The following is a 22,118-nucleotide window of genomic DNA, read 5'->3' on the forward strand; positions in this document are numbered from 1 at the left end:
GGAAGCAACTGGGTCATCAACATGTGGCAGTCATGAGCCTTGAGATTTGTAAACTTCTTTTGTTTCATATTTATTATTCCCTTTATATTCGAGGAGTACCCAGACGGGACCTTCATACTATTCAAGCATTCAAACATGCTATCCCCAGGTTTGGCTTTAACACTCGGCAAAGGGGCACCCCCAGGTCGAGCCGCGGCTTGTTTGCCGAGTGTCATGGACACGACACTCGGCAAAGGGCCCCTGTTTGCCGAGTGTCAGGTACAAGGCACTCGGCAAACACGGCCACTTTGCCGAGTGCTGACACTCGGCAAACATGGGCCCTTTGCCGAGTGCAGACACTCGGCAAAGCCCTGGTGTTTGCCGAGTGCCTCCCGTCTGGCACTCGGCAAGCCTGCCGTTAAACCCGACGCCGTCATCGCGTATTTCGCCGAGTACATCTTTTCGCCGAGTGTTTTGCCGAGTGCTCGCGTTTTGACACTCGGCAAACTATGCTTTGCCGACGGGAAATTTGTCATGTGCTCTTTGCCGAGTGTTACACTCGGCAAAGCCTTTACCAAGTGTTTTTGGGCTTTCGTCGAGTGCCTCTGGCACTCGGCAAAGCTTCTGTTTCCCGTAGTGGCAGATAGGGTTGATGTGCAGCACCTGTCACTAATGAGGGTTATCGTCGCTTCACCCGTCACTAATGAACTAATGAAATCAAAACACCCGTGCACATATAGACAGATATGCTGAGTTTTATTTAGTGCCTGAGCATTTGATTTTTTAGAAATGATCGATCGTCCCTTACGGCCGTCCGGCCGTGAAAGACGGCAGCTGTGCGTCCAGTTTTGTCGTTGGTGCCAAAGTTTTATAGGAGCACAATATTACATGGCTACGTGTAGTTGTTAGATCTGCCAGCTGTGTTACTGTGTAGTAGCATTACTATTGTTTCCTTACGAGTAGTTTGTATACAGACAAGTTTAAAAAGGTTGGCGCCTGCAAACGCTAACTTAAGTTAGAGTTGATGCACGATCTCTGTGTATCTCTGGTCTTATCTGTATGTGATGAAGGAAAGGAAACGGACAAATTAAAAGTAGTCAAACCGCGCCGGAAAACTACAGGACTTGGACAGTGACCGTGTCTCACGCAGCTGCCATGTGCCATTGGTGCCGAGCACATGCCCCGGCACAGGAGCACGAACGGGCACCGGATCGGATAATAGCCCGGCAATTGCTTCCCACGCGCACCGTCTCCCTAGGGCCTCCCACGCGCTGAACTCCATAGCTCGAGAGACACGAGCTCCGAGAGAGGGCAGCCATGGCGGACCTAGGAGGCATGCTCGCCTCTGCCATCCTCAAAGTTGTGTACCAAAAGATCAGTTTGGCCATCGAAGAGCAGATCAAGCTGCAGGCGGATTTCATCGACGATCTGGAGGGGATGAAGATGACACTCGAGTCTGTGGCGGCCTTGCTCAACGATGCGGAAAGGCGGTCGATTGAGGATGAAACAGTGTGGGTGTGGCTGAAACGCCTCAAGGATGCAATGTATGGCATCGACGACATGATCGACGAGTTTGAAGCCGCCACAAAACCAGCTACATCAAAGGTATGCGTTTGATTCTATATACAACGGTATTACACTTGCACACTTACCATCGTATGCTGCTTATACAGTACATAGAAGCTTGAATGTCAAGCAACTCTAGAGATAGAGATGCAACAATAACAATTTAGAGAGTTTTCTTCGTAGGCTTATCCTTTATAAAGAAATAATTTGTATGAAATTCAAGGTAAGCATGATTATCAACGGCAAGACGATGAACAGAAACTAGATTCTAAGTAGCCTTAGGTACATGCAATAAATACACGAAGAGATCTAATAGGGGTAGGAACACTAGCATAACCAATGTGATTGATGTCTATGCCTGACTCACTTGCTGTCTTTATCGGTGGCACCTATATTAGTATATCAATTTGTATCACACCAAAGAAGTTTACCGCTGTAGATGCGCTCTTCTCAAGAGGGACGAAGTCCTCATCGAACCTATACCAGCAATCCATCACCGTGTGGTTGTTGTGACCACACAGTTGGCACTTCTCACAAGTGGTGCTGTTGCTGCGAGAATTGTTGGGGGGGGGGGGGGGGGGTTGCGGGGGGCGGGGGGGGGGGGGGGGGGGGGCGAGGACGAGTGTTGCTGGTGTTGTTGCCGCCTCGCCCCCTACCGCCTCCACATCCTTGGCCTTCAGGCTGCCCACTCATGCAACATGATATACCTAAAAGTGCACGAGTATCTTTATTAGATTTTTATTAAGGGTAAGATTTAGCAAGATGAATTTAGTTTGACAAGCATTTGAATGGTTCCACGTCTCCACACAAAAGTTTTTAATATTTCAGATTTTGCACACATTAACATCCCACAAAATGCAGGATATATGTTACAAATTCAACAAGAACTCAATTTTGCCACATGTTGTCACCCCTCATGCCACACGGCCCATTTCAATGTTCACTGAAATGGACCTAGTTGCTCTGGTTTGACAGTCAGGAGGACCTCCTCAAAGGGGTTTGCCTCATATTTGACTAGTTTCCACATTTTCTCTATGTTTCCCTCTGTTGTTTCCAAAGAATAGTTAATTTGAAATATATTTCCAAATATGGATACTGTTAGGAACCAATTAGCATAAATGATTAAATATCTAAAATTATCCATTTAATTGAAAGTAACCCCCGCGCTCAGATCTTGGTCGTCCTCAAGTAAGAAATGTAAGAAAAGTCATACTTCACTCTGAACTTCTACATAATCTTTCTGCCTTTTTAGTTAAGTTTAATCATAGAGAAATAACCCACAAATTCATACAAAACAACCCCACTACTATTATAAAAAGACTCATATTCAAAGCTAAAACTGACTTCAATATGTTTTTATAGAAAATAGGCTTCTCGTTGTCAAGAATTAATCATTATCATTGTTTAAATAATGCTAGTTTATAGAATACATATAGAACTCCTGGGAAGATGGCTTAATGTGTTAGAGTGGACTAAATTTTAAGCAAGGATAATTGGACGAAAACATATATTATATTGGAGAAAATTTGAAGAGACGGAATGGAACTTCGGAGTGTTTCTAGTTCAACCACAATTTTGTACGTGCTGGCATAGTTGCTCGTGAGTTTTTAAATTTGAGAGCCTTCTTTACCTCAACTTTTGGAACCGTGAAGATTATTAACATCCCATTGTGCTGACAAGCATATAAAAACTCTTGCAGTTGATAGCTATGATCCCCTGTCTCACGGTTGTCCCTAAGATTAAAATGGCTAATAAGATGAAGACAATGAGAAGAAAATTGGAGGAGATCACAAGACAACACAAGGATTTCAGTTTCACGCCTAGCAGTACCACCAATGATGAACAAGTTACTGATACGAGGGAAACATCATCCGCTGTTGAAGAAGCATTAGTTGTAGGCAGGACGGGAGAGAAACAGAAAATTTTGGCCTCCTTGTCGTCTGAGAACCTGACGCGAGAGATCACGATCCTTCCTATATATGGCTTTGGAGGCATCGGCAAGACAACCTTGGCAAAATTGGTATTTGGTGACGCCCAGTTCAATGATTACTCTCGAGTATGGGTATATGTGTCCCAGGTCTTTGACTTGAAAAAGATTGGCAACTCTATAATTTCACAAGTATCTAATGGTGACAGCTACATAATTCAAAATCAGATGATAAATAAGCGTCTTCAAGAACTACTAGCTGGTAGGAAGATTCTGGTTGTATTAGATGACATGTGGAGGGATAGGGACAATGAACGCCAACTGGAAGATTTGAGGGCTATGCTAAGGGTTGGAGAGGGCAGCAAAGTGGTTGTCGTAGTAACCACACGTGACGAAGCCATCGCAAAGGAACTTTGTACCATTGAACCACACAAACTAGCTCCACTAACAGATGACATGTGCTGGACTATAATAAAGCAAAAGAGTGCCTTTGAATCTAAAGATTGCAAAGAACAGTTAGAGCACATAGGAAGGTGCATTTCAATGAGATGTGGGGGTGTGGCTTTGGCCGCTCAATCACTTGGATACATGTTGCGATCCATGACTTTTGATGAATGGAAGTCAGTGAGAGACAGTGATATCTGGAATGTTTCTGCTACCAGAGATGCACGTTCTCCACAACATAAGGTGCTTGCATCCTTGAGGTTAAGTTACAACAGTATGCCACCATACTTGAAGCTATGCTTTGGCTACTGTGCAACCTTTCCAAAAGGTTACAACATAGCTAAAGGTGGTCTAATTCACCAATGGATCTCTCTGGGTTTCATTGAGCCACCAAGCATATTATCCACTTGGCAACTGAGTGAAAATTATGTTCGGCAGCTTTTGGGGTTGTCCTTCCTCCAAGTTTTAAAGTCACCTTCGGTGAGTCGATACACTATACAAGCGCTAACATTATTTTTTTTTTGAACTATTGCGTGGAACATACAAAATGCATGTTCTCATCAATCCAAGTTTTGTTTTACATTGAACCAGCTGAATCTACAGGTCGACCCCTCTACGTATTCCTTTATTCTCCACATACAGCAAATGCATGTAGGGAGGGATGAGCATATAGATTGACACAGTTTAGCAATCACATGAAAGATAATTTCTTTACAAGTCATGTGCTAATAATGTCAATAATCAACCCATGTTAAATTATACTAGGTTGATTCACGTGCTATGACCCATGGTCTATTTGACAATAAAAATGTTATAAAGAAAAAAATTATAGAGTTTTGTCTAATAAGATGGAGAAACAATCCACTTACTTTGTTTAAAATTGTAAGTTATTTCGGTTTCCTCAAGTCAAGATCATATAAATTTGACCTGATTTATAAAAAAAATCACTAATGCATTCAGCATCACATTATTTTCATTATATCAATATAAAATGTACTTTTGGAACAAACAGATTGTATGTTACCTATCATATTTGTTTACAATTTGCTGGCAATCTGATGTATGTGAATCTCATCCATAGCTAGGAGCCACACTCTCCTTGCTATATTTCTTGGACTAGTTCAGTCAGCTGCTTAGTTGCATTGATGTAGCCAGTTCTCCTCCATGCTGTGGTGGCGGCTTCAATGGCACTGCAAAGCGCATGCACGAACAACCATCGTTTCAGTGTATTGATGTAGGATTTTTGTTCTCAAAGTCTGCAATTCGTATAAGTACAAATAATACTTCTTCCTAAAATTACTTAAATAGTCCACACCATCCTGTAGAAGAAAAAAATTGAAAACCTTTTTTTTAAGTACAAATAATACTTCTTCCTAAAATTACTTAAATAGTCCACACCATCCCGTAGAAGAAAAAAAATTGAAAACCTTTTTTTTCCGACAATCCGGCCCTTTTTGTAGTGGACTACGTTGAAAGCAGAATAGCACGTACATTTTGCAAAGATTTAATTCAGCAAACAGGGATGTAAACGTTTAAACATGTCAACACAAATAGCTGGAATTCATAACTCATGGTAGTGGGTGCATTTGTTGCAGATTGCTCGATTGCATCATGAAGATGGCATTATGCTCACCATGCACGACCTGGTGCATGATTTGGCAAGATCAGTCATGGTTCATGAAGTTTTGGATGCAACCAACAATCAGTGTACTGGGGGAAGCTACTGTCGCTATGCATTGCTTAATGATTGTAGCAAGCCGTTGGAGTTGTACACATGTTCTCCAGCAAAAATAAGGGCTATGCGCTTTCTGGATTGTCCCACAATTGAACCATGCGGTGATGCATTTTCATCTGCTAAATCCTTGCGAGTCTTGGATTTAAGCGGGTGCTCCATATTGAGGTTGCAAGATTCTATTAGTAAACTGAACCAATTGAGGTATCTGAGTGCTCCACGGATCCCTAGTCAAATTATTCCCAATTGTATCGCCAAGCTCTCCAAATTAATATACCTAAACCTAAGCGGGTCTATGATATCAGCACTGCCAGAGTCAATTGGTGAAATCAAAGGTCTGATGCACCTTGATATCTCAGATTGTGTGCTTATAAAAAATCTACCAGAGTCATTTGTGAACCTCAAAAAGCTGGTACGTCTGGATATGTTAAACTGCTGTCAGCTTAGAGGTGTATCGAAAGCTTTGGTCGGCCTTACCAATATCCATTATTTGAATTTATCGCTTCGACCAGAATTTGAAAACATTTTACCTCTCGAGGGGATCACAGAAGTTATCTATGATCTTGTTGATCTCCAATGTTTAGGTCTATCATGGACAATGCATTCTATCTTTGGCCATAATGGCTTACATGAAACATTCAGTTTCATTGACCGCATTTGTACCCTTTCCAATCTAGAACATCTGGACTTATCCTGTAATTGCAGTATTGTCTGTGTGCCTGAAAGTATTGGCAGACTCAGCAAGCTGCATACACTGAACCTCTTGAACTGCACAAGGCTAACAAGGCTTCCAAAATGTATTATAAAAATGGATAGCCTGAAGATTCTGAATGTGACTGGCTGCTCTGAATTGGACAGGTCTACACTCTCTCGATCCAAGATGTTTGCCTTGTTGCCACACTTTGTAGTCCATACTGATGATGGTGAATCTAGCAGCAATATTGGTCTGCTCCGTCATGCAAATCCTAATAAGCTGCACATAAGTAGCCTTGATAATGTGAAGTCTACAGAAGAAGTCCAGAGTATAAAGCTAACGGGAAAACATGGGATTTACGACTTGAAGCTTGAGTGGACTAGAGATGCCAAGAGGTCTGTGGAGGATGTGGAAGTGCTTGGAGAGCTTGTACCACCCAACACCTTACGGACATTTTATATGAAAGGTTATAATAGTGTGACATTTCCATCCTGGTTTATGGGTATTAATCTTCATCTCCCTCATCTTATCCAGATTGAAATGTGGGATTTATGTAAATGCAGCATCCTACCACCACTTGGCCAGTTACCAAATCTGCAAGATCTAGTTTTGGGAGGAATGGACAACATTACGATAATTGAAGAAGATTTCTGTGGTGGCGTGAGAGCCTTTCCACGACTGAAGAAATTTTGTCTATGCAGTATGGAAAACCTGGAAGTGTGGAGAACAACATATTCCCAAGGCAAGGGTGGTGTGTTCATGTTCCCCAACCTTGTGGAACTCTTAATATGTGATTGCCCAAAGCTGAGACTGAAACCATGCCCACCTAGAGCTAAGAAATGGGAGATAGAGAACAGCGATAATGTGTTATCAGCATGGGGAGAAACATGCGCTTCCTCCTCTGTTTCACGCAGATGTGTTTGTGACCGTGAAATCAAGCAAGGTGCCTTTGGACCAGTGGATGTTGCTTCACCACCTTCCTACCATCACTGAGTTAAGCATTATTTGTTGCACTGACCTGGCATGCAGCTCCCCAGAGATCATACAAGACCTCTCCTTTATCCGATCCCTGTGGCTAAAAGACAATGCTCAGCCAGAAGTTCCAAAATGGTTGGGTGACCTCACCTCTCTGCAAGAGTTGCTGATCACAGAGTGGACAGAGCTGAGTGACTTGCAAGAGAGAATGCGGCACCTCACCTCTCTCGAGGAGCTGTCTTTGTATCAGTGTCCAAGCATTACAGAGCTTCCAGAATGGCTGGGCGATCTTGCCGCTCTCAAAGAAATTGTGATCTCAGACTGCAGGGGCATCAAGTATTTGCCAAAGAGCGTATTCAAGGTCAGTAATCTGAAAGAAATAAGTATTTACGACTGCCCTGAATTGGCTGATTGGTGTGAATTAGAGGAAAACAAGAAGAAGCTCGCTCACATTTGCTGGAAAGGTATGTCCTGCCATGCTACGTGTCGTATCCCTCTTATTTTGCACTGACAACTTTTTCTTATCATCTTTTCTCGAATTTACTGTACTTTGCCTCTCTTATAAAACTCTTTGACACAGTAAATTATATATTTTCTTGGGCATTGCCTTGTAATTCCTTTCTTCTGTATGTAAAGGAAAATCGTTATTCACAACATGATTCATAACATTGGTACAAACATCTGAACTTAGAGGTTCAAAGGAACAATAGGTAAAATTATTCATGCAGAATGTTGGAGTATAAGTGAATTAATTGCCCACCTTTCCTCATCAGCTAAGCTTTTGGGTTGAACTAGTTGGTGCATGCAACTCAATACAACAGTCTCCTAGATGCTACATACAATGCTTTACTGCTCCTGCCTGCATTCATTCATTTCTACTGTGATTTTACAATTCCAATGAAATTGTGTAAAGAAACAAAAAAAAAGCTGCAATTAACTGGAACCCTTGAACATCCTAATTTTTTTAGCAGTATCAATATGGACATTATCAATGAAATTATGAATCTGTGAATTCATTTGTTGATGTGTGCTAGGATTATTGCAATGCTACAGTGGCTACCTTTCTTTTCAAATAGGAATTACTATAGAATTGTTAATATTATTAGGTTATATCATCACATAAGATTTACCCCGTGGTCACTTTTACTGAACTTGACAGCCTTTTATTCTATACATGCCACATCTTTGCAAATTAAGTACTTAATCATTAACCAGGTGATGAATGCCCTGCCAACAGTATCGACTGTTTCCATAAACTTTTACACTGAGACTGCTGCTTTTGTCATCTTTGCATAAAAATAGCATCCTTATTTGCTTCTCTTACAAGATTGTTTGATACAAAAGATGTGTGGATCTCCTTGCTTGTAACTCCGTTATCACATTTGAGACGACCATTCAGTATTCAATAAGCAATAAGATGAAGTCTGGGTGGAAAAAACTAATAGTGGCACCTGTCCCTTTTTGTTAGCTACAAAAGAAAGAAGAAAACTAATCAAGCAACAAATATTCGAGTTGCGACATCTACATACTCTGCTTTACTACCATTGCACCGGATTCCATGTCTACTGCAATGTCACAACTCAAAGCAAACTTGTTAAACGAAACAAATATAGTAGCAGTAATTATTAATCAGGAACTTTTGAAACCCTTTTTGTTTTGGTATTTATTCTTTGCACATTGATGCACCAGATTTAGCCCCAGCCTTAGTGAACTAGAATTCTGTCTAAACTATTGACTTTATTTGTTTTGCAGGACATCAATATTAAGAGCAAGGAAGTCAAAGAAGTGCCATCCATCCACAAGAACAGGAATCATAAATTTGAACAACGAATTCAAAAGTTTCACCAAGGCTGATTGAGTTCCATGAGGTTGAAGGAAGATCATGGGTATTTCTGGTCCATGGCACTATCTGTGATGAAATATTTTTAGCAATCAGGCAAAGTTGTGATTTTGAAGATTACACCTTCAATAACCCCCATAACGAGAGCAAGATGTTCACATTCTCAGTTGATAATACACCTTCCAAGTATTATTTTTATCTTCTTTACGTATATCCTCAGATTGCAATCCTGAAGTATTGAACACAGAGCAATTGGTGTAAGCACCTAAGTCAGAGTAGTAAGTGTGGGGCATTGTGCAATTTGCCACAGCAACTACGCCAAAATAGTTCAGGATTCTGGAATCACTTTTCTAAGCTCAGCTGCATTTCACTAGTATTAAAAGGATGGGAGACTTGTTCATTGGAAAGGATGGCAAAGGGTCATTCATTGAAAAGAATGGTCGTCCAACTGTTATAATGCTTCTTGTACTTGGGGGTTAGCATTTCTGCTAATGATATACCGGACATGGTAAGCAATGAATCTTATTTTCAATGAATGTAACATCATGAATCTTGATCCACAAGTTCTATTGTCAGGACAAGATACAAACTTCTGCAGTAGAGTTACCTTCTTAATGCTGTGTTAAGCTTGATTAACAACAGTTTCAGTTGGCAGAGGCATTTCCTTTCCATAACTAGAATTCTTTTTCTGAATAAATTATGCATGATCAGTGTGCAACACATGGTCCAGAAAGTAAATCTGAATCTGGAGTAAGATGATAAGAGGCTTATCTGCATTGGAGGGCATGGAGAATGCAATGAAATGATAGGTTAATACCTGGAGAGAGCACATAGCATGGAAGCTGGATGTCTCCATGCTCCCGGAAGGCCAAAAGCTGACAGTAACAACTGGGAAAAACAATCCTTGTTTTTGGCAGCAGGGTTCCCAATTTTGGTGAAATTTCACTGAAATTTCATGGAATTTGGTAATTTCAGTGGCGAACGAAAGAAAATTCCGAAATTTACTATTACACATACGCATATGCTTTATTGCGAACTTAGTACTCTAGACTCATATTTTCTATTGTTTGTGTTGCATATTCTTCAACTCAATAGTTGTCCAGCCATAAATCATACTAATCATTTGTTTAGATTAAAAAAATGTAGAAAATCATATAATTTGGTGTTGGCAGTACTAAATGGTTGTCATGAAGTGAATTCAGGGAAAGCCACTGCTGAATGGTGCCAAAAAGGTGCCTGATTAAGCAATTTGCAGTTGATAATGGTTGGCACCTTTTCCATCCTTGCTTTTGCAAGGCCACACCATATGTATAAAAACTGAATCAAAAGTTTCAACAACTCCCGGAGAGTTCAACACTCTAACCGATCCACCGCGAGAAGCTTGGCACCTTCTTAAAACAAAGCCTGGGGGAGTCTCCTCCTGTGGTCGAGTTTTTTTTTATTTTATTTTTTTACATAGAACACTGCATCTTCTTTGGACCGCCCCGTTGGTTATCACTGGCCAACAACAAAGTGTGTGAACAATATATAATGTGTTTGTGACAAAAAAAAAAGTCCTTTCTCTAGATTTATGCCCAGATCTTGACTGAAAAACAATGCATGATTCCCTCTAAGGCCCATGAACTCATTTCTATGCTTGGAGGGATTGATACTCTGCACATCTCTTGTGAATAATAACTTCTCATGGTGGCTAGAAGTAACATTGACCTAGTGCGTCAAATGATGGAATTAGTAATGAATCATAATTCAATACAGGGTCGAAACTATGACTACTGCTTAGCGAATACAGAATTACCTTGCTCTAATTGACTCATTGAATGATTGTGAACTGCTATTTGGAGAAGTTTATCAGTTCTCTTCCCTTTAATTTTATCACAATGTTAAGAACCACTTGGTTTGCGCGACCTGTTGTGTAGCCAAATTGCAGCAGAAATTTCTTGCCTTGAATGAATCATCCTTCGTTCTCCCACCCAAGCACTTCATGATTCAGCATGGTACTCTGGATCTGTTCATTAATGGTTCCAAGTCCTCCAGCACTTGGCAGACCAGCACATTGAAATTCTTTGCTGCATATCATACTTTTTATTGAAGCACAGCAGCAATCAAGAAAAATCAGTTGCTTTTGCATCAAACCAAACTGACTCTATCAACACTGGACCATCACAAATTCAGTGCCAATTAGCTCACAGCTCAGATATTCATCTTCTGATTCTGAAGCACCCATATCCCCAAGTAACCAATCTAAACCTGAGCATGCGCCTCCTCAGAAAGCATAGAATGCTTCCTTGGTGGAAGGCACAGGCTCTTCCCTTCACATCAACCCAACTGCAACCAGGTGTCTTCACCATGCCAAGTTCCCACATCCTTGACCTCAAGCCTGCAACATAATCATACCGACCAACTGCATCATAAATACCACCAAGAGTAACATAGTTGCTAGCATTGCCTTCTTCTAACTCAAAACAGCCTATAAGCTGCCATCTCCTCACTCCCCAGCATCAACATTCTTATGGAATGCACAAGCAGAGAGCAACGCTCCCCACACACTGGCACCGAACTCCATAGGCATCTTCCTTATGAACTCGACAGCTTCTTCAATGGCTCCAGCACACCCCAAGAGGTCAACCATACATGCATAATGGTACCATGAACCTTGCCCATTGACTCAAAGATGCTCCGACCATCACTCACAAGCCCTGAATGGCTGCAACCGGACAGGATGGAAGTGAACGTGATACAATCCGTCTTCACCCCTATGGACACCATATCGTCATAAATCTTCAATGCTTCTTCCCCATGCCATGGACACCATAACAAGAAATCAATGTCAACCAGCTCAGTACATTAGTCTCCTTCATGGCTGCAGATACAGCCTGCGGGGCGTCCACACGCCCACACTTTGCATACATGTCAACTAACGCATTCCACACAGCAACGTCCGAATCAAAAGCAAGGCACCACACCATCCTGACATGGATCTCCCATTCCCTTCATCAGGTCCCCTTCCTTTGCACAGACATTGCGAACACTCGGCACTGCATGTAGATCATTCTCTATGTTCATGGCCTCAACCTGCCCCCTCCTGCAAAGATCCAATGCCTCCGCTGGTCTCCCGGCCCTCGCATACCCAGTAACCATACAACAGACAGAGTCCCTCTCAGGCATCTCGTCGAACACTCTCAGTGTCATGCCGTCGTCCAACATCCCAGCTTTGGCGTACATGTCCAGCGGCTCGCTGGAAACCAAAACATTGGTTAGCAAACCAGGCTGGAAGGCGAAGCCGTGGAACGCGGCGCCAAGTATCGCGTCCCGCAGCTCGCCGCACGCGTGGAGGGCGGCTGGCATGGCATACCTGCCGGGCCGGTGTTCCGCGGCGAGGAGGCGCGCGAGTAGTTGCAGCGACGCGACGGTGGATACGCCTCCAGGAGGACGTTGTACGCGTGCATGGAAGGCGAGGGCATTGCATCGAGCACCTGGCATGCGCGAAGGAGCGCCCCGCAGCGGCAGAAGAGCTGGACGAGGTCGGTGTCCAGGGTGGCGTCCGGACTCCGGAAGGCACCCACCGTCCACCGACCAGGGCCTGCGTGTGAAACTGCACGCCCGGAGAAAGCGCTCCGCCTGCCGCGCACCGGCGGAGGGCCGAGAGGCGGCCGGCGGCGGCATTTCGACGGCTGCCGTTAATAGAGGACGTTACTGTGGGCCTGCGGGCTGCGGTGCTTGGGTGTCTAACGATGTACGGGCGTGGTTGCCAAAGATCGAGTAGGCCAGGCCCAACTAGACGAGAAACAACTAAGGCTTTGAAGCCCACTCAGCTGTTAATCACCTGCCGTCCGCCGTTGTTACGAAGCGAATTCGTCTAGCACGGTACGGGTGTTTAGTCCCACATCGGGTGGCGTTTGAGGATGACAAGCAGGGGAATGCTATACAACTGTGGGTGGGTGCTCGGTGTTAAAACATGATCCTTCAGGCAGTTAAAGGGACATGATGAGTGGTAAAAACTCGCAATTTTACTGCGAGAGGGGTGCCTGCCCCAAATAAGCCTGTTACGACAACAGGGCACTCACAGCGTTTACCATCTGATCCCGAAAATAAAACAAAACTTCTTGGGATTTGGGATTTGGATTTGGTTTTTCTGTATATTTGTATTTTCACTGATTAACTGATACTGAGTAGTAACTGCAACATAGTTTGATTTTTTCAATTGTATAATTTGCATTATCTAAATGGTAAGTGTTGCTAATGTAAGGTGAATCCGTACTTAACCTGAGCAGGCAGTTTACGATTGCAACGCTAGCAGCGGGGGTTTCGTTGCTTTTGTTTTTAGGTAGGGGTTTGCGTTGCTAGCTTGCTGGAAGGGTCTCCTTTTGCTTCTAGTTGGACTACATGTATACGGCTGAAGTTGCTACATGGGCTGCTTAGAAACTTTACGTGGCAATGCCTACTTGTTACTTTTGGTAGACAAAAAAATTAGTGAGGCCGACCTAGCTCAGTGGTAGAGCGCGTGGCTTTTAACCACATGGTCGTGGGTTCTATCCCCACGGTCCGGCGGTTCTCGCTTGGAGAAATATATTAGTATTTTAGTTGCCATTTCCCCGCTTTTTTTGCATCTTTCAGCAAAGACGTCAAAATTGACCTTCTGCAGTACTCCCAAACATCACTAGATCCCTATCCTTGACAACACAGCTACACACATACTTCATAGTTCATGCGCAAGTCAAAAGATCAGAACAATCCACTACACCAAAATCTATTTTTACTGGCTGTGCTGGTGGGTGGTTACATCAATCGCCAGCACAATTGATTTTGCAAAAAAAAAGGACGCCGCCGTAGTAGACGACGCCCTCGAGGTGGTAGAGAACGCCGCCGGCCCCCTTGGCGAGTGCGGCGACGCGAGCGGCGTCGCCCTCAAAGAAGAAGGACGACGACAGCGGCTACGAGCGCCAGCTCCCGATGAGGCCCTAGTAGTCGGTGAGCACGGAACCCTCAACGTAGTCCATGATCCCCGCCACCGTGCCGCGCTTTGCGATGAGCCGCTCCTAGTCACCCATCAGCGCCGCCGTGTCGGTGTAAAGGAGCCGCACCCACCGCACCCTCGCCGGCATGTGATGATGCCGAACTACCTAGCCCGCCCAGCACAGCGTCGAAGAGGTCGACGTTCTTCTCCTTGGAGCACGTCACCCACTACCAGAAACAAAAATTTGCCCGAGTGTTTTTATGTTTGCCGAGTGTATTCTTTCAAGCACTTGGCGAACAAGGTCTTTGCCGAGTGCTGCTCTAAAAACACTCGGTAAAAAAAACACTCGGCAAACAGGGGGTTTGCCGAGTGTCAAGAAAAAAACACTCGGCAAAAGAGTGGGTTTGCCGAGTGTCAAGAAAAAAACACTTGGCAAAATAAATAAAATCTTTTTCCTGGAAGATAAGGAGAAGAAAAAAATGAGAAAAAAACTTTGTCGAGTGCCCAGATCTAAAACACTAGGCAAAAAAAATTTCCTATAACTACGATGCCTCCTCCTTTTTCCTGCACCGCCCCGCCCCCTCCTCCTTTTTTCCGCACCGCCCCGCCCCGCGCCTCCCTCCTTTCCCTTTCTCCGACCGCCACCCCGCCCATCTTCCCTGGATCTGACCGCCGCACCACCCCTCCTCCCCAGATCCGGCGGGGACTCGCGGGGCGAGGCCTCGCGTCGGGGTGGTGGTGGTGGGCGCGATGGCCGGCAGCGAGGTGGGCATGATGGCTGGCCGCGAGGTTGGTGCGGGCTTCATGGTGGTGGCCGTGATGGCTGGCCGCGGGGTGGGCGCAGGCTTCGTGGTGGTGGGTGCGATGGCGGGCAGCGAGGTGGTCGTGGTCGAGGTGGGCCCCAACTTCAGCACCGGCAGCTTGGGTGTGGTGGCGTGGCGGGCTTGGTGGCAGCGAGAGGCAGCTCGGTGGTGGGCGGCAGCTGACTGTGGCGGCCGGTGGTGTTGTATTTTTTTATTTTTTCTGAAAAAATTATTTGCCGAGTGTTTTTTCCACCCGACAAAAAACACTCGACAAAGCTAGTGTGCCGGTAAAATTATTGCCGTGTGCCCTTTGCTAAGTGTTACACTCGGCAAGGATTTGCCGAGTGTTTTAGTGGGCAAAGCTTCCATTCCCCGTAGTGACCATCTCCCCGGTTCCTGCACGAACCGAAGAGGTCATCTCGATCGCCAATAACTAATCTCCACACCGGTGATGACGTGACGCATGAGTACGTGACTGTGCACAACGCCGACGACGGCGATGTGCGTACCGGTGATGACGTAGCGCCCGGTCACCGAGACGGCGAGCCTCGCGGTGGCGTTGGGCCCCGCCGCCAGCGACGCCATGTCGACGAGTTGGGTCTTGTTTAGTTGCCAAAATTTGGAGTGCCAAAATTATTGTGCCAGCACTGTAGCATACTGTAGCGTTTCGTTTGTATTTGTGAATTATTGTCCAAACATTGACTAATTAAGCTCAAAAGATTCGTCTCGCAAAGTACAACAAAACTGTGCAATTAGTTTTTAATTTCGTCTATATTTAGTACTCCATGCATATACCGCAAGTTTGATGTGATGGGGAATCTTCTTTTTCATAGTGCCAAAGTTGGGAGTTGGGGGTAAACTAAAGACTTGTTTTGCTCTTCACGGTCTACTGTGCCACAATATTATTTGTTTTGCTTGTCACGACATTCTAACAGTCCAATAAATAAAAAATCTACCCAACGACACAAATAAAAAACTTAGAACCGTTGTGGCACTGTAAGTTGTCCTGAAATAATCATCATTTCCCATATTTCGCTTTTGTAAAAAAGAAAAAAGAAAAGTCCTGTCTACAAAGAATATATAAAATAGTACATGTACCTTGAAAATTATAGATAATATTATTCAAAGATAGATTTGAAAGACCACGACATCGTCATCTACAACATAGCCTAGTCTTTGAGATTCCATAGAGCATCTTACTAACCATCATCGGGTTTTTTTTTGCAACTATTACAAACTTCAAAGAACCATCATATCGTGACCAAGTTGTAAATAATAGTATTTTATTGTCCCACTCCTTCAATCACACGGCAAATGCACTGTTGATTCATGATTGGTCGTCTATTGGTCTGTTTCGGAGCTGATCTGAGCTGTGCTCGAGACATCATTATTTACAGTTCCGTTTCTGTTTGAGCCTGTGTGCATTCAGGTTACTGAGGTTAGCCAATGCGCCAAGCACTTTTACAAACGCAATGTACTTTCTGCAGAGCAGAGGACCGACTTTCTCTGCTGAAAACGGAGGCAGATCACATCATCGATTCATTTTTGGATCATTTCATTTTAGGGTCTGTCTTGATATCTATTGCCAGATTTATTAATGGCCTCAAATCACTCCTAGAGAAAACGACTCTAGTACCGGTTGGGAACCCCCTCTAGTACCGGTTGCACAACCGGTATTAGCAATTCGGTACTAGAAGTGGGTCCCTTTATTTCAACCGGTACTAAAGGGTATTAAAAAATTACAAAAATCAAAATCCTCCCCCCCACCGCCCCGCCGCCGCCCCGCTCCTCCGCCTCCTCCGCCGCCCCGTCACCCCGTCGTCGGGCCCCTCCGTCGCCGCTGCCGCTCGCTCCGCCCCCTCCTCCGCCTCCGCCGGCCTCCTCCGCCCCTCCTCCGCCTCTCGCCGCATCCACCAGTCCTGCCGCCTCTGCCCTGCCGCTCCGCTCCATTGCTCCCTCCGCCGCTCCCTTCGCCGTCGCCGCCGCTCCGCCTCGACCCTCCTGCGCTGTCGCCGCCGCCCCGTCCTACCGCCCGCTGCTGCCACCTCACCTTGCCCTATCACCGCTCCTCACCGCCGTGAGGGGCGAGCGGAGGGGGGAGGGGAAGGGAGGCAAGAGAAGTGGAGGGAGAGAGCTGAGATAGAGGAGGGAGAGAGGCAGCACGTGGGAGAGAGAGTGAGAGATAGAGGAAGGAGAGAGGAAGCGCGATGGGATAAGAACGAATCCCCGCATGGAGGAGCAGTGCCAAGGGGGGGATTTAGTACCGGTGGGACTGCCAACCGGTACTAAAGGGGGTCATGGGAGTCCCCTCAGGGGCTATCTGTTAGGCCCGGTACTAAAGCTAACATTAGTGTCGGGTTAAAAATTGACCGGTACTAAGCTTTAGGATGAGAGGTCATAATGAATATGTCGAATATCTATCCACTAAATGAAGATTAGACGCTCCACATCAATCTCATCTTTAATCCTAGCCTCCTTTCTTTTTTCACCTGCGCCACCTCTCTTTACCACAATGCCGCCTCTCCTCGGTCCGCTCCTTGCAAGCCGCTCGAAATCATCATCCATGGTGTCAACACTACCTGCGGGCAAGATCATCTACCATAGATGCTTCCACCTTCCCTCCCCTCCTCCATGCACTCCATTTTCTTCATTCTGACAATGGATCCAACCAGCGGCCTTCATCACCCCAACCAGCACCACCGCCGCCGCCGGAGCCACCACCCTCAACCGCGGTCAGCGAAATACTCCGACCAAAACACCTGACACCTCTGACCTCCCTGAGCATACTGTACATCCGAAGGCCACTAATCCTCAAACCCAGCCCCGAAAACCTAACCTGGGGCAGAGTTAATGGAGGTGGTCCGACATGGAGAAGGAGCCGATCATACCGTAGAAGAAGAGCTACAAAACTTGACATATTTTTACCAAAGAATCTGTCGACATATGAATAGCTTAATTCATGAATCTGTCGACACGTACTTACATTTATCTAACCACATACCCATTCTATTATATTCTCGAGAAATATTGAAGTATTTCTATTAAAATTTACACTTGAATAATTTCTCTGTCTACCTGAAATACCTTAGAAAAAAGATCTGTGAAGCTCACCACGTCCTTGTTTCTTAGTAATTCATACTAACAAAATATTTAACGATTATATTGAAACATTCACGTATATGGGTGCAACAGCAAAACACTCGGAAACAAAAATCCAGGTGGTCACCGGTAAAATAGGTAACCTGGATTTTATCTGATGTCATGGTTTTCCAGTAGCACAACTTTCAGAAAAAAAAGTATTGTGAGCGAATTTAAAGTATTTATTTCTAGTAAAATTGACACTTGAATAAAATTTGAATTGAACCAATTTGTTTCGACCGGTATGCGAGAAACCATGTTTCCTGGCAGTACCGGCTGAGACTTTTCTTCTGAACAGCATCATCCACGTGATATGGACGCGAGGTATGCAGCCCCATCCATTTCGTACCCGACGAAGTTCCTCCATGAATCGCAGTCGACGCCAGCTGCCACCTTCTCGACATGCTGTACGTGTGGCCATATTGAGTACAAAGGCTCCAGGACTACCGGTGCCTTCGCCAAGGGTAAAGAGCAGGTTGCCACTCTTTTTGCAGAACCACCGAAGGTTAATCTTTTCTCCAAATGGCGGTACCTTGTCTTCTCCAAAGCCTTCATAGCGCACCTTCAGCTGTTTCAGTCTGATGCCTCTTCGTCTCGGTTCCCACTCGCCGGAGTAGCCGTCATCCCCGCTGCCGGGACAGAAGACTGACCTTGTCGCCACCGCAAGGTGATGCGAACGAACTGCAGCGCCAAGCGCAGCGTCGTCTAAATCTTTACAAAGAGCAGCGTCGATGAATATAAGCTTCCCGTCCGGATCCCCGCCGAGCGACTGAGCGAGCGCCAGCCCGGGGGCAGGTCGCTGATGCCGGGGCCGGTTGGCGGCATGGGCACATCCGTCGGCTCTGGAGTGTCCACCCGAACCGCAAACGCCGAGCGTCTCAGGAGCCAGTAGGCCACGCCGCCGACCACGATGCTCTGGCCAAGCTCGCGTAGGCATGCGATGTTTGGACCCATGACCTTTTAGCCTCCGTGCTCCAGCGGCCCGTGTCCGGCGAGTAGGACCGCAGCGCAGTGAAGGCGCCGCGGTTGTAGGTAAGGTTGGCTCTGCTTTCACTATAAGAAACCATTTAAAATCAGTGACGAATCAAATTTGTCACAGATCGTTAAAAAACCATCATAAAGCAGTATTTGCGACGATTTCAGATAACGTCATGTATTGAGTAGATTAAATCGATCGACGTTTTCTTTAAAATTGTCACATATCAGCACAATCAATGATGTTTTTTAACTGTCACAAAACACCCTTAGGCCCGTGCAGCCCAGCCCAGGTCCAGTGTTTGTGACAAAAATAAATATCACAGATGGTTGCCATATGGCGGCCAACATGGCTAGTGATGTGGATAATGATGATGACGTGGCTGGTGACATGGTTGATGACGTGGACGATGACATGGCTGGTGACTTTTATTGATGATGTGGCCAGTGATGATGACGTGGACAATGACATGGCTAGTAACATATCTGCTGACGTGGCATTCATGACCCATTGGTTAACAGGCTCATTTTAAAACTGGACCACTTAGTTGGGCTATTTTTTCAGCCCACTGTATCAGATCGAAACCTACTAAACAGGCCTATTAAAAATTGAGCCTACCAAATTCAATCTAATTTCTCAACCTATATATCAGAATGATAATTACAGCCCAAAATACATACCAAATTTTATCAACGCATCAACCAAAATAACATATACATTCAGGTTTACATTCAAATCAGATACAACAGTAATTACACAGTTTTGCTACCATCATGATTTACCACTTCAACTGGTTCCACTTCAAACTTATTCTCACAATACTCAGAGAACATGGTAACCTAGAAATATAAGCAACAAGTGTACCGATACAATAATAAGCTCAAACTTCATTTGAATGGGAGGACATGTTTCTCATCTATAGCACATCACTCACCATTGTACTCCAAACAATCTTTGCTTTGGTAAGGTCAGTAGCTGTACATTCAATAAAGACATTTCTTGTCGCAAGGGTGATAGCTGAATGTGCACCATTGACGATAGGAGGTAACGATAATACAGTCCTGCAAAGTATTGCAACGTCATCTGTGCAGCAACACCAGTATAACCAGTTTCTATATCGTAAACATTAAATAAAGCATGGCACTGCTGACTAAGCATGGGCCACTCCCTTGGCAAAATGAATATGCTTAAGAGAACAGTTTTTCCTGGAAAACAGACCATGTTTTTGCAGATAAATTTCCGGAAGTGTTATATAGTCAATGTGCCAACAGATTTTCTTTCAAGTTAATTGTTTTTTTCCTCTCTAGTAACTATTAATCTTTCATGGTAAGATCATAGGCCTTGTGAGAAAGAGTTCGAGAAATGAAATGATAAGAGCATGTCATTGTTTTACCTGTTGCTATCATAGATAACAGGGTACACTGGAGAATTCTCAATTATATGCAAAAACTTCTTCAGTTTCATGTAGCTTGAATGATAGCAGTTTTTTCGACGAATCAGAAATTATTACATATAGCTTGAATGAATTAGATACAGACATACAACCGCCTTACTTAATTTAACTTTCAGAGGCCTAACAGGATTATTCAGACTTTCAGTGGCCTGCAACCGTACTAGCAGATTAGCAAAAGTAGCAGTATGAAATTTTAGGCTACAAGTATGAAATTACAACTATTGGTCAAGGGTAGCAGACGAGCAAAGAATCGTTAGTTTACTCCACGACACCTAAAAGCAGCAGAAAAAAGTAAGAGAAGAACCTGGTGGCTCATCGACGAGACTGCCTACCCTCACTTGTGGCCGTTAGAGATGGATGTTGCCTCTCCCCTAGAGCCATAGCAGCACGTGCAGCCGCCGTATAGCTCGAGCTTGGCCCAGACCCCCAGCAGCTCGTGCAGCCGCCTTCCTCGAGCATGCCCCAGAGCACGGGAGGAGGCCCCATCACGTGCTGCTCGCCGGTAGGCGGAGGGAGCTAGCTCGCTGCCATCGCCACCCCGCAGGAGGAGGCCGGTGAGAAGAGAGGAGAGGCCAGAGAGGGGGTGGCGGCGGGTGGATTTGCGGGGAGAGGCGGATCTGAGGGAGGGAGAGGGAGAGGGAGGCGTCGGGTGTCAGCCGTCGCCATGCCGCGAGCCAGAACCCTAGCTCCAGCCCCGCCGCCGCCTTGGCCATCCGCTGGGTGCGGCCCGTCTCCCTAGCCATCCGCTTCTCCACCTTGCTTCGCATGCTCCTCCCCTTGGTCGACATCACCCACCGCCACCCGCCGTCTACTCCTGCTCCCGCCACTAGCAACCACGCGGACGGCGAAGCCGAGTCCACGGCCGCAGCCACCGCCTCCCCACTAGCGGCGAGGCGCCCGGAGCTGTCCCGCCGCAGAAGCACACGCACATGAGGAGGAGGCGGTGAGGAGAGAGGAGAAGCCAGAGGGGGGGGGTGACGGGTGGATCTGCAAGGAGGGGCGGAGTGGGAGTGGCGGCGGATCTAAGGGAGGGAGAGGGAGGCGTCAGGTGGCGGCCGTGGGGGTTCTGGGAGGAGGAGGCCGTGGGAGAGATGGGGAGCTAGGGTTGCAGCTGATTTTATACTATGGGAGCACGATTAGAGCCATCGGATCGGGAATGAACAGCCAGAGATAATTGGGCTATTTGGGCTGAAACAGGACTTGTTTGCTTAATATTTTTCTTTTTCTTTTTCATTTTATTGCACCGTTGTGAAGTAACACATAAAAATAATTATCTTATATATATCAATATATTTTTAAAATTTAATAAACAATGTCATGTGGGAGTTTTATTAATTTTTTAACAAATTTAGTATTTTCTATCATTTAAATTAATTTCTACGTACTTATCGAAAGTAATTTCAAGTTGAACTATGTGTACCTCCAATAAGATTCAAAAAATACACAAAAATTATATTTAGACTTGTATGTTCAATTCTAGCCCACTCCTTGGAGATATATAAAATAATTCAATTGTCTTCTAGGGACAATTCAAACTTCTATCTCCAAATTACCACATAATAATTACAATAATATCTAAATTTGGTCAGAAAATTCTACAAATTGACATGACAACATACTTTGGGTCTATAAGCTTA

The 22,118-nt window shown here is 45.1% G+C and overlaps 1 protein-coding gene, 1 long non-coding RNA gene, 2 other non-coding genes and 1 pseudogene across 4 annotated transcripts; 3 read left to right on the forward strand and 2 right to left on the reverse strand.

Moving 5' to 3' along the window:
- Nucleotides 1-1,124: 1,124 nt before the first annotated feature.
- Nucleotides 1,125-7,476, forward strand: LOC117866346 (putative disease resistance protein RGA1). Its single transcript, XM_072295753.1, has 3 exons — nucleotides 1,125-1,584; nucleotides 3,245-4,396; nucleotides 5,512-7,476. Exons 1-3 carry the CDS (start codon nucleotides 1,297-1,299, stop codon nucleotides 7,333-7,335), a joined length of 3,264 nt encoding a protein of 1,087 aa, XP_072151854.1. The 5' UTR covers nucleotides 1,125-1,296; the 3' UTR covers nucleotides 7,336-7,476.
- A 2,644-nt stretch (nucleotides 7,477-10,120) lies between these two features.
- LOC117866347 (uncharacterized) lies at nucleotides 10,121-12,903 on the reverse strand. Its single transcript, XR_011899052.1, has 3 exons — nucleotides 12,510-12,903; nucleotides 10,953-12,392; nucleotides 10,121-10,864 (listed from the first exon to the last, which is right to left on the reverse strand). It is a non-coding gene; the product is annotated as an uncharacterized lncRNA (long non-coding RNA).
- A 230-nt stretch (nucleotides 12,904-13,133) lies between these two features.
- On the forward strand, nucleotides 13,134-13,241 carry LOC117834894 (small nucleolar RNA Z279/snoR105/snoR108). Its single transcript, XR_004635849.1, has one exon. It is a non-coding gene; the product is annotated as a small nucleolar RNA Z279/snoR105/snoR108 (small nucleolar RNA).
- A 391-nt stretch (nucleotides 13,242-13,632) lies between these two features.
- Nucleotides 13,633-13,705, forward strand: TRNAK-UUU (transfer RNA lysine (anticodon UUU)). The gene has a single exon. It is a non-coding gene; the product is annotated as a tRNA-Lys (tRNA).
- Nucleotides 13,706-18,352: 4,647 nt separating this feature from the next.
- On the reverse strand, nucleotides 18,353-19,119 carry LOC140220214 (uncharacterized; annotated as a pseudogene).
- Between the last annotated feature and the right edge of the window lie 2,999 nt (nucleotides 19,120-22,118).

The sequence above is a fragment of the Setaria viridis genome, chromosome 8, assembly GCF_005286985.2.
Source record: "Setaria viridis chromosome 8, Setaria_viridis_v4.0, whole genome shotgun sequence".
In the NCBI taxonomy this organism is placed as follows: Eukaryota; Viridiplantae; Streptophyta; class Magnoliopsida; order Poales; family Poaceae; genus Setaria; species Setaria viridis.

Coding starts and splice junctions, on each gene's coding strand:
- LOC117866346 (XM_072295753.1), top strand. CDS start 1,297: ATGGCGGACCTAGGAGGCATGCTCGCCTCTGCCATCCTCAAAGTTGTG. Junction 1,585..3,244: donor CAAAACCAGCTACATCAAAG/GTATGCGTTTGA, acceptor AAACTCTTGCAG/TTGATAGCTATGATCCCCTG. Junction 4,397..5,511: donor AAGTTTTAAAGTCACCTTCG/GTGAGTCGATAC, acceptor CATTTGTTGCAG/ATTGCTCGATTGCATCATGA.